This window comes from Mandrillus leucophaeus, unplaced genomic scaffold (genome assembly GCF_000951045.1).
Source record: "Mandrillus leucophaeus isolate KB7577 unplaced genomic scaffold, Mleu.le_1.0 Scaffold160, whole genome shotgun sequence".
In the NCBI taxonomy this organism is placed as follows: Eukaryota; Metazoa; Chordata; class Mammalia; order Primates; family Cercopithecidae; genus Mandrillus; species Mandrillus leucophaeus.
In genome coordinates, this window is record NW_012101588.1 from 3,569,255 (window position 1) to 3,580,037 (window position 10,783).

At 42.4% G+C, this 10,783-nt stretch overlaps 1 protein-coding gene across 1 annotated transcript in view; it reads left to right on the forward strand.

Annotated features, from left to right (window-relative positions):
* Positions 1-3,264: 3,264 nt before the first annotated feature.
* LOC105536557 (transmembrane protein FLJ37396-like) overlaps positions 3,265-10,783 on the forward strand; it is a 28,140-nt gene continuing 20,621 nt past the window's right edge. The window contains 3 exon segments of the mRNA XM_011975952.1: positions 3,265-3,384; positions 5,968-6,160; positions 8,831-8,958. Of these exon segments, the coding sequence (XP_011831342.1) occupies positions 3,265-3,384; positions 5,968-6,160; positions 8,831-8,958 (441 nt within the window).

Here is a 10,783-nt window from a genome sequence, read left to right on the forward strand (position 1 = left end):
CGAGATTGTGCCACAGCCCTCCAGCCTGGTGACAGAGCGAGACTCCGCCTCAAAAACAAACAAACAACAATAAAAAAACCAAAGTTATATGTTTAAAGCATAGAAAAATCAAAGCAAAATGAAAAATGCTGCTAGAGGAATGATGAACTATTAAGTATTCTTTTGATGAAATATTATGAACTATAACTACTATTTAGAAATGTTCACATTTACTTATTAGAAGGTTTCTATGTTTCTGCTTGAATGGTTAAGAAACAGCACATAAAAACTAATTATACAGTCACAGAAGTGAAGGGGGACCCAAAGAGCAGCCCCATCCACCTTTCTAATATTGGCAATTAACCATGTAAGCAGACGATAATCTGTCCTGTTTGTTAAGATTCCAGGAGTGTTCCTGTAGTTGTACTATAGGCAATGCCACATACACAAAACAATTGATAGGTCTTTGGAGAGCCAGGATATGATTGTTTAAAATTTATAGCTAAATGGATTCTATACAACTGATTACTTAGCAAAGTTTTTGTAAGAGTTAATAGATGTAAGATGAAAGATTAGGAGCCAGTGATTTCAAAGCTTAAATGACTCATGAGTAACAACTAAGAAAATCAGATTGTTTTTCTTAAAATACAAAAATATACGATATATATATATTTAAAAACAGAAAATAGGCTGGGCACTGTGGCTTACACCTGTAATCCCAGCACTTTGGGAGGCTGAGGCGGGCAGATCACCTGAGGTCAGGAGTTTGAGACCAGCCTGGCCAACATGGTGAAACCCCATCTCTACAAAAAAGACAAAAATTAGCTGGGCATGGTGGCATGTGCCTGTGATCCCAGCTACTCTAAAGGCTGAGGCAGGAGAATCGCTTGAACCAGGGAGTTAGAGGTTGCAGTAGCCGAGATCTCACCACTGCACTCCAGCCTGGTGACAGAGCAAGACTCATCTACCAACAACAACAAAAAAGACCCCAGAAAATAACAAATGTTGGTGAGGATGTGGAAAAACTGGAACCCTTGTGCACTGTTGGTAGAAATGTTAAGTGGTGTAACTACTATGAAAAACAGTATGCAGATTCCTCAAACATTTAAAATAGAATTACTGTATTATCCAGAAATTTTACTTCTGGCTATATACTCAAAATAATTGGAAGCAGGGGTTCAAAAAGATATTTGTACACCTATATTTATAGCAGCATTATCCATAATAGCCAAAATGTGGAAGCAACTCAAGTGTCTATCAACAGATGAAATAAGATGTGGTAGTTCCATAGTTGTTATGGAATATAATTCAGCCTGAAACCAGAAGGAAATTCTGACACATGCTGTAATATGTATGAATCTTGATGGGATTATGCTAAGTAAAATAGGCCAGTCACAAAAGGACATTACATGAGATACCTAGAGTAGTCAAATTCATAGAGACAGAAAGTAGAACGGTGGTTGCCAGGGGCTCAGAGGATGCGAACATGGGGAATTCTTGTCTGGTGGGTACAGATTTTTAGTTTTGCAAGATGAAAATAATTCTGGAGATGGGTGGTGATGGTTGCACAACAATGTGAATGTACTTAATGTCACTAAATTGTACATGAAAAACTAAGATGGTAAATTTTATGTTATGTGTATTTTACAATAATAATAAGAATAGATAGATAGATCTATAGATAGTAGAGAGAGAGAGAGAGAGAGAGAGAGATGATAGATATCTAGGCCAGTGTTTTTTAACCTCTTTTCCATTATGGCTTCCCCAACAAATATCCTTTTTCAACTTTTTTCCCTACTCTCCTCCTACGAAGAAATGCTAACACCAGAGATATGCCAGAGATTTGCTTATGTGCAATGTGTGTATCTGTGCTTTATATATAAAAATAATAGGATGTTTTTTTGTCCTCCAAGAACCACTTTCCACCTGAGCATTATCCCCCCTTTTGGATGTATGTATTAGGCTGTGGTGATATGAGATCAGAATCTATGAAGGCAAAACACAGGATTTTTGACGGGCATATGTTAAAAGCACAAGTAGAGATTACAAATCATAGAGTCAAAGAAACCTATATGCACAAATATAAAAGCCGTTCGTACATTCTTTTATTTAACAGATAGGCACCTACTATGTATTAGGCCCTGTGATAGGTGGTGAACAAAAATAGACATGTTCCTTACCCTTACAGTACTTTGCAATCCAGTGGGTGAGACAAATATTGGTCAAAAATCACACAAATAATGTAAAACGGGGACATCAATTTCCTCAAAAGAGAGACTGAGAGCTCCTTGGTACTATAGGGAGGCTGGGCAGGAGGGTTTCTAAGGAAGTGATGATTGAGCTGAGGTTGGAAAATGAAAAGTCTTTAATTAGGTAAAAAGGAGAGGGAGACCTTTCCACAGAGTGGGGACAGCCTGTGCAAAGGACCTGTGGCCAGAAGGAACATGGCACCCGTAAGAAACCAAAAGACAGGAGTAGTTGGGGCACAGACACGAGGTGGAGGGTGATGCACAATGGAACTTAGCTCTGAGTTTCTCAGTCTTGGCACTATTGATATTTGGGGCCTGATAATTCTTTGTTGTGAGAGGCTCTCCTGTCCATTATAGGATATTTAGCAGCATCCCTGGCCTCTACCCAGATGCCAGCAGTACCTCCCACTAAGTCATGACAACCAGAAGTATCTCCAGACATGGCCAAATGTCCTCTGGGGGGCAAAATCACTCTCAGCTGAAAAACACTGGACTAGAGAGATACGCATGGGCCAGATTGTATGGCCCTGTTAAGGAGTTTTGCTCTATTCTGTGGCCCATGGGAAGCCTCTTAGGGATATAAAAGGGGGAAGGGGGAATGACACAATCAGAATTGCATTTGTAAAAGTTCCCCAGCCAGCAGTGAGTAAAATGGAGAGGAGGGAAAGCCCAGGCCAGAGGAGTCATGCATAGACCATTTAAGAGGCTAGGCCAGTTTAGAAGCTCCTAGACTAGTCCTCATGACATATAATAGCTTGGACTAGAGTAGTGGGTAGTGGAGATGGGAAGAAGTGAAACGGGAAAGTTCCCTGATTTCCCCTCTTAGAATGTGCCACAGGGATGTGGCTCACCTGTTCAATGGCCCTGCAGCTTAAACGCCAAGGAGTAGCATGCAGATGGGCAGGTGCAGAGGCCAGGGCAAGTGCTTTGTGCTCTCAGCCCCACTTAGTGTCTAGCAGTGGGTGCCTACAACCCCAGTGTTACAAAGCCCTTTCAGCTTTGCTGTCTGCAGATGGCTTGAGTGCTAATCAGCTCAATGAACCCTCTGCCTTTTCACAAGGGCAGAGGGCCAGTGTGACAGCCCTCTGTATCCCGAGCTCTTGCCCAGTGTCCCAGAAGAATCGGATCACACGCGGCCTCCAAGGATGGGTGCCAGGTTTTACTGAGTGGTGGAGGTGGCTCTCAGTGACATGGATGGGGAGCCAGAAGGTGGAGGGGTGGGGGAGACAATCTTCCCCTGGAGTTCAGCTGTTTTCAGCAGAACTCCTCTGGACATTCAGAGGCCTCTTCCCTCCTTCTCCGTCATGCTGCCCGGCTGCTCTCTGCTGCTCTGCATTGCTCTCTGCCTCTCTCTACTGCTCTGTTCTCTGCTTCTCTCAACATTCAGCTTCTTGTGTGTGTGCCCGCTAAGGTCTCAGGTTTATATGGGCAAAGGATGGCGGGCCAGAGTGGTCTTGGAAAATGCAACATTCAGGCACAAAAACAGGAGTACCTGTTCTCACTTAGGTCTGAGGGCATAGGCCCAAGGGTGGAGCCCTCACCCTTCTCTACTCAGCACTTCCCTGCCCCACCTCCTATATCAGAAGTGGATGAATTTGAGAGACAGGAAGTAAAACTAACAGAACTTGGTGATAGATTGGACAAGTAGGGTGAAGCAGAAAGAGATGTCATGAATGATTCATGCTAGAGGAAGTGGATGGGTGGTAGTGCTATTTAGTAAAATCAGCTGCAGATAGCCTGGGTTTGTGGGGGGAAGATTTAATGATTTGATCACTGTTAAAATTAAGTGGGCTTTGAGATGCTCAGGAGCAGTTGCCAAATAGGTAATTGGATGTGCAGGTCTGGAGCTCTAGGGGGTCGGGATTGGAGGCATAAACTGGGGGAGCAAATGGTCTAAAGGTGGTAATCTCAGCTATGAAAGTGTCTGCCACCTCGTAGGGAAGGAACAGAGGAGGAAAAGAGGAAGTCCCAGGAGGTGGCTTGAGAGTGGCCGTCATTTAATGACTTGGTAGAGAAAAATAAATACACTTCACAGTGTCAGACAGAATGACCGGAAACTAGGCAAAATCAGGGAAAACGTGGAGTCCCAGATGCCCAGAGAAGAGAGTGAGTCAAGAGTCAGGAAGCACTAAATTGTATCAGATGCTCCTGAGAGATTACATAAGATGATGAAAGAAAGTTTGTTGCATGTAGAGCAATGGTCATTGTTGGTCTTAGCGAGGGTGGTTTGGGTGGCTTAGTGGAGCCAAGGGCCAGATGGCAATGGGTTGAAGAGTGGGAGGTGAAGAAATGGAAATGGAGAGTGTAGATAACATCTTGGGAGACTGGACAGTGAGGGGGAGGAGAGCCACACAGTGGAACCTGGGAAGGGTGTGAGGAAGTTTTACAATGAGAGGGACGTGTGCACATTTCAGTGTCGAGAGTCCAGAGGAGAGGAGTGGGATATCCACGAAGGAGCAGGGATGCTGCTGAGGTGGGAGGCAGTGGTCCTGGAGAAGGGGGCACCACTGTCCTCCACTGTGCAGAGGAAGCAGGAGGGGAGAGGTGTGAGCCCTGGTGGGGGCGGCGGGGAGTGGTGCCCGGAGAAGCTCTTGTTGGGAGTAAGAGGAGACTACGCCTGTGAGGGAGGGAGTTCCGAGGCTTGAGGGGAGTGGAAAAGTTTGAAATTGTGAAAATTATTATTAAAATAATGATTCTCAGGGAGCAGCAGATACTCAGTTTTCTAAGAAAAATAACATTATGATGGAAACACTTCTTACTTGTGTTAGATTCCTAGGATTGTCAAAACAAAGTACCACAAACTGCATGGCTCACAATGACAGAAATTTATTCTCTCACAGTCTGGAGCCACAAATCTAAAATCCAGGTATCAGCAGGACCGTGCTTTCTCTGAAGGTTCTAGAGGCAATACTTCCTTGCCTCTTTCAGCTCCTGGTAGTTGCTGGCAACCCTTGGCAATCCTCAGCATTCCTTGTCTCACCCTAGTCTCTACCTCCATCTTCACATGACCTTCTCCCCCACGTGTCTGTCTCCAAATTTCATAAGGATCCCAGTCATTGAATTAGGGCCCACCCTAATCCAGTATGACCTCATCTTAACTTGATTACATCTGCAAAGACCCTATTTTCAAGTAAGTTCTCATTCACAGGTTTCAGGTAGACATGAATTTTGGGGGACACTATTCGACTTAGTTCATTACTAAGCCACGAAACTGTGCTAATACATTTTAGAAGTACTTATAGAATTAAAACAAAAATATTTTTAACCTAACATTTAAGGATTCCAAGTGCCTTACGCTCATAGAGTCACATACTCCTGACAGCTAACGTAGTCTGTAGTGTCCCCACAGTCTCCATGTTACGGATGAGGAAACGGAGGCTGGGAATAGCTGAATGACCTGCCCAGGATGAGATCCTGGCAGAGCCGGAACCTGAACCCGGGCATTCTGACTCCAGAGACCACTCTGGGCTCTATTCCCTACCTTTCTCCAGTTGCTACTGAATTTATCAGAAAAACAAACTAGTCAGCTAGTTATCCATCTCAGGAACTACCTCTTCCTGCCAGCATTCTTTGTTAATATATGTTTTCTACATACAGCTTTTTATACATTCAGAATATTTACAGCTTCATACTGGCAGCCCACTGTGTGGGAGCAGAAACCTGCTGCTTGTCCATGTGGGATGGCAAAATATAGCTCTCCCTTTTCCAGTAACATCTGGGCTTGGCTTTCTTTCTCCAGGTCCACGGCATCCAATTCATGGAGTTCTCGGAAGTGGAGAACCAGGATGACTACTACAGCACGGAAGCTGGCTGTATCCACACCCAGGACCAGCAAGGGGTGCATGTCATGTATGAGGAAGCCTTGAGTGATCTCAAGGAACTAGAGGCAGAGTTGCTGCTTGTGGCTAGCCATTACATTGAGAAAGAAAGGGGTGAGAAGTCAGATTTTTTAAAAAAAATCAACTGCCCAAATAAACAAAAAACACTAAGGGCTTCTTTTTATGCTCTCCACCCCAAAATATGAATACATATCCAATAGTATCTGAAACTGCAAGAAGCACACACTACCCCCACCCCTAAAATGCATTCACTTTAGAAGAGAAACAGTTGTTTCCAGCTCAAGCCCCGCTTCTGATAGAGATGGTGACTACTGTTTCAGGGCTGGGTTGTAATTCTTGCTGTGGTTCAGACTCTGCTTGTTGAGCAGGGGCATTTCTTTCCTTTTCTTTCTTTCTTTCTTTCTTTTTTTTTTTTTTTGTTGTTGTTGCAGCAGGAAGTTTCCTTTATAATGGCGAATTTGGTGATACACAGTTCTAGCACAGAGCCTCAGTCACTGGGCCCCAGGAGGCAGTAAGCAGCAGGGCTGAGAGGGACGACCCACTCCAGGGCTCATGTCACATTGATACCCGCACCAGGAATGGCCACCCATGTACTCCTAAAGTTCAACCCACCCACCAGTTCAGTCAAGAATTATGCTTTTAATTCTTCATGTTTGGCCACTGAAGATCAAATCTACCATGATGACAGGATTTCAGTACAACAGGCTCTTTCCAGTCACAACAGACAGAGATGTCCAGGCTCTTGATACGAAACAGAAGTTCCTTTGACTTCTCTTGCAAGGACCGAAGAGATAAATGTTTTCTTTATGATCTGTTGAAATGTTCACATAGACTTAAAAAAACAACTAACAGTTATTCTGTGCTCTGGTTCCCCGGAAGGTTTCTCATGATCTCCCCTTCGATAGCTAGAGGGCTTGTGTGTCAGGGGACAAAGAATTAAGACACTTTAAGCAATAAAAATCCTAGTGTAACACTCAGAGGCAGATCGTGAGCTTCAGGGGGCAGGAGGGGTGGGAGGCAGGTGCTCCGATTGAGTAGCAGGGTGCAGCCTTCTGGGAAAGCCCAGGGGAGACAGAAGCATCAAGGAGCAGGAAGCCCTGCAAGGGAAGACCCAGTTTCTTCCTTGCTCTCCTGAGGTACAAGGGACAGCACGGCCCCTGCATTTTCACTTCTCAGGGCCGAAGACCTGACCTCTGACCCTCTACCCACTCTGATGACCTGCACGCTACATTGGGTGGTCTCTGATTAAAACAGGCTTAAGCCAAGATTTGGGATTTTACTCCCAGGAGCATTTCTGGGTCACCCACTGGGTGGAGGGGATGTGGTGCAGGACCCTGAAGAAAGGAAAATAAGCAAGTGAAACAAATGACTTTTCTAAGTGGTAGACCTTGAGGAAACTGCATTTAGCAGCAGAGACAGCCCTGGGTTCCTAACAGGAAACCATCAGGATGCAGGAACATCTGGCTAGGAAAATGCCAGACAAGCCCCAGAGGAAGAAATCGTCACTCAGGGTAATCAAGTAACCCATAACCTGTATTTTCTCTTCCTTTTGGCATCACTCAAATTGATTCAATTTTAGAAATAGATGATGTAAGAATATTCTTTTGGGATACTATGACAGCATTGGAATTACATCTGCAAATAGCTTAGAATTTCTAGACACGTTGCAATACCTAAAGGGAAACTTAATCAGGGTTTGTGCTATTTTGTAATATGTGTAGACTGTAATTAAAGATAATTCACATTCATATTGTTAGAAAATGCTGCCCAAAGAAAGTTTGACAACTAACTTTTCAGATCCCAGACAGAATTAATTTGAAGTAGGATTGAATTAATTGTCCTGTCTTTGCCATTGGTATCTGAATCATAGGACGCAGTGATGGCATCCAACATTCCAGGGTATTTAATTTCAGCTCTTAGTTTTTATCTTTACTGGTTATCCTACATACTAATGCACCATTTGGCCCATATTAATTTATAATAGCATGAACTATTTCTAGCTGCTAAGAATTTAATTGGACTGAGACACTTAGTCAGTAGTGTCTACACTGACACTTTAACCACATGGGCATCTTTCTTTCAATTGAGCTGGTAAATGTATAGTCATCTATTGTGAAATGATTTCCCAACTGTTGCTATGGAAGTTCTTGATCATCTTTCTCTTGTTTAGTACCCATCAGATATGTGATAATTATTGAACTCAAATTTCAGCACATGAAAGTATCTTATCTTTGAATATTTAATTCTGAAATACAATAGTTAAAAATTTAAAGCAACAATAATGCCAGTAGTGAAAAGTAGCATTAACAAAGTTTAATAAATCAGCTGAATAATGAAAATTACCTTCATTGATTTAAGTTAGTAATTAACATAATTAAAGAATATCTTGGAAACATTTCACAATGATGGAAATAGCAAGTCAAACTGAGTTTGTTGTTAAACCCCAGGGATTTGTTTTTAGAGAAGGAGAAATGTATACCTTGCCTTTAAATTGTGGGTTTGAAGACATTTTAGCATAGATTTCTTGTTAACTAAACTTTTTATTTTATTTCTAAGATTAGTCTTTAAAACTGAATTTAAAAAATAAAAACAAAAGCTCCTGTTGACTTAGAAGTAACAAGTATGAACTCAGGCTTCGTCCCAGGGACTGGTTCAGCATTTCTGTTTCTGAGATGGAGCTGATAATCCAAGGGGCACATTTCTAATTGGAACAGGTTCCTTGGAAGACCTGTCTCTAAACATTCTCACCCTCTTTTCTCCCAGGTCACAAAGTGGGCAGCCAGCCAAAGAGTGGCCAGGACTGGGGATGGGCCCATGCAGGTGTGGACAGATTTGCTGTGCTCTATGACATATGGACGTGGGAAGCAGCTCTTCTGGAAAACAAGCGCCAGGTATTCTTGCCTAGGAGACAAAATGTCTGCTAAAAAACCATTCTTACAAAATCCAGTCTTTTTTCTGTTTTTGTTTTTGTAAATAAAACCCAGTTAGACTTTTAGAAAAGTTCTCAATCAAGAGAATAATTATTTTATTTAAATAATCTTGGCTAGTTATAAGGATGTAATAAATTTTATTTTCTTTACTGAGGTTCATCACAAAAAAACAAAATGTGAAAGATACTTCTTTATCTTACAGGTATTATTTGTTAGAGGACTGTATAATTCCTTCTTATAATATGTATGCTATTAGTGAGAATGAATGATGATTTCATTCATGCTCATTGTGCAGTCATAGGGACAATGCTCACTTTGCTAATTACAGACAAGTTGACCTGATCATGGCCTGGAGAAGCATATGCCACATGTGGGTAGGTGAAAGCATTGGACAGGGTGCTGAGTGCAATGTTTCGGGGGTGAGTTTAAAGCAATGAAACAGCAGGTTACTAAATCATCACTGTGTCACAAATGGTTCATATCCCAATAATGAATGAAACACTGCAAGTTTACTGTTCTTCATTTGTGCCCTTAGCATGGATTATCAGCCCTTCTAATAATCACCAATTGTTAGGCATTTACTTATGAAATATGAAGTATTTACTCTGCCAGGGACTGTTCCAGGCATTCAGGGACATATAGATAACTAAGTGAAAATGATCTTTATCTTTAAGGAATTTATCATCTACAAAAGATTCAATCTCCAAGCACAAATTATAACCTAGTTCCTAACAGTTTATAATTGAGTACATTCATGAGTCATGGGGACTCTGCAGAGAGATTTGTCCTGGGGGAGGGGAGCACTGTTCGGTGTAAGAAATGCTAGAAAGCCTTTCCAGAGGAATCGATATTTCATCTTGATACTAAAACGTGAGTAAGATGTTGTCTGGCAGGGAAGAAAAGATTCTTAAGCAGACGAAACAGCATTAGAATGTCTGGGGAATGTAAATGGGAAGGACCAGCTTGGGGGATTTTATTTTGAGAAATAAAATCCTACCCTCTTGGAGGATGGTAGGAAGACTGTTATGGCTGGGATGTAAAGGCATGATGGGTGGCAACAAGCCACACATGTGTTTTGGGTGCAGCCTATAAAGCACCTGCTAATTATATTATTTTAGAGTCCATCTTATAAACAAAGAAGAGCCATTAGTGAGTTTCCATAGAGAGAAATATGATCATAGCTGTGTTTTTAACAGCTGCCTTGGGCGTATGTGAGAGAATGGATTGGAATAGAGCGCCCCTGAGAGAAGAAGTGCAGTTATTGCAACAGTGACCTGAAAAATTAGGAGGAAGCATACAATGACAATAGAAGAATAGAAAGGCAGAGAGGTGGTGAGACTGGGAAGGAGGAACAGACCTGAGAATACTTTGTAGAAGTGGAAATGGCAGGATTGGAAGACTGGACCTGGAAGTTGGGGCAAGAAAGTAAAGAAGGAATTAAAACAACTTCCTGAGGGTTAGGGAGGAGGCTATTAACTGAAACTGAACCCAGGAGGAGGAAGAGTGTCTTTAGAGGGGAAAATGACATAGGCCCTAGGACAACAAGGCATTTGAGGGGGTTTGCTGAAACTCAGGTGTGAATGTTTTGTGGGCAGCAATAGGTCTGAAGCTCAGGAACAGGTATGAGCTGAGGTATGAATATGGAGGTTGAACCACAGTGATGAATCAAAACAACTGGGAGAAACTAGAGATATCTGAAATGTAGCCCTAAGTAATACACCTACATTTTTTTTTTCTTTTTGAGATAGAATCTCGCTCTGTCACCCAGGCTGGAGTGCAGTGGCAC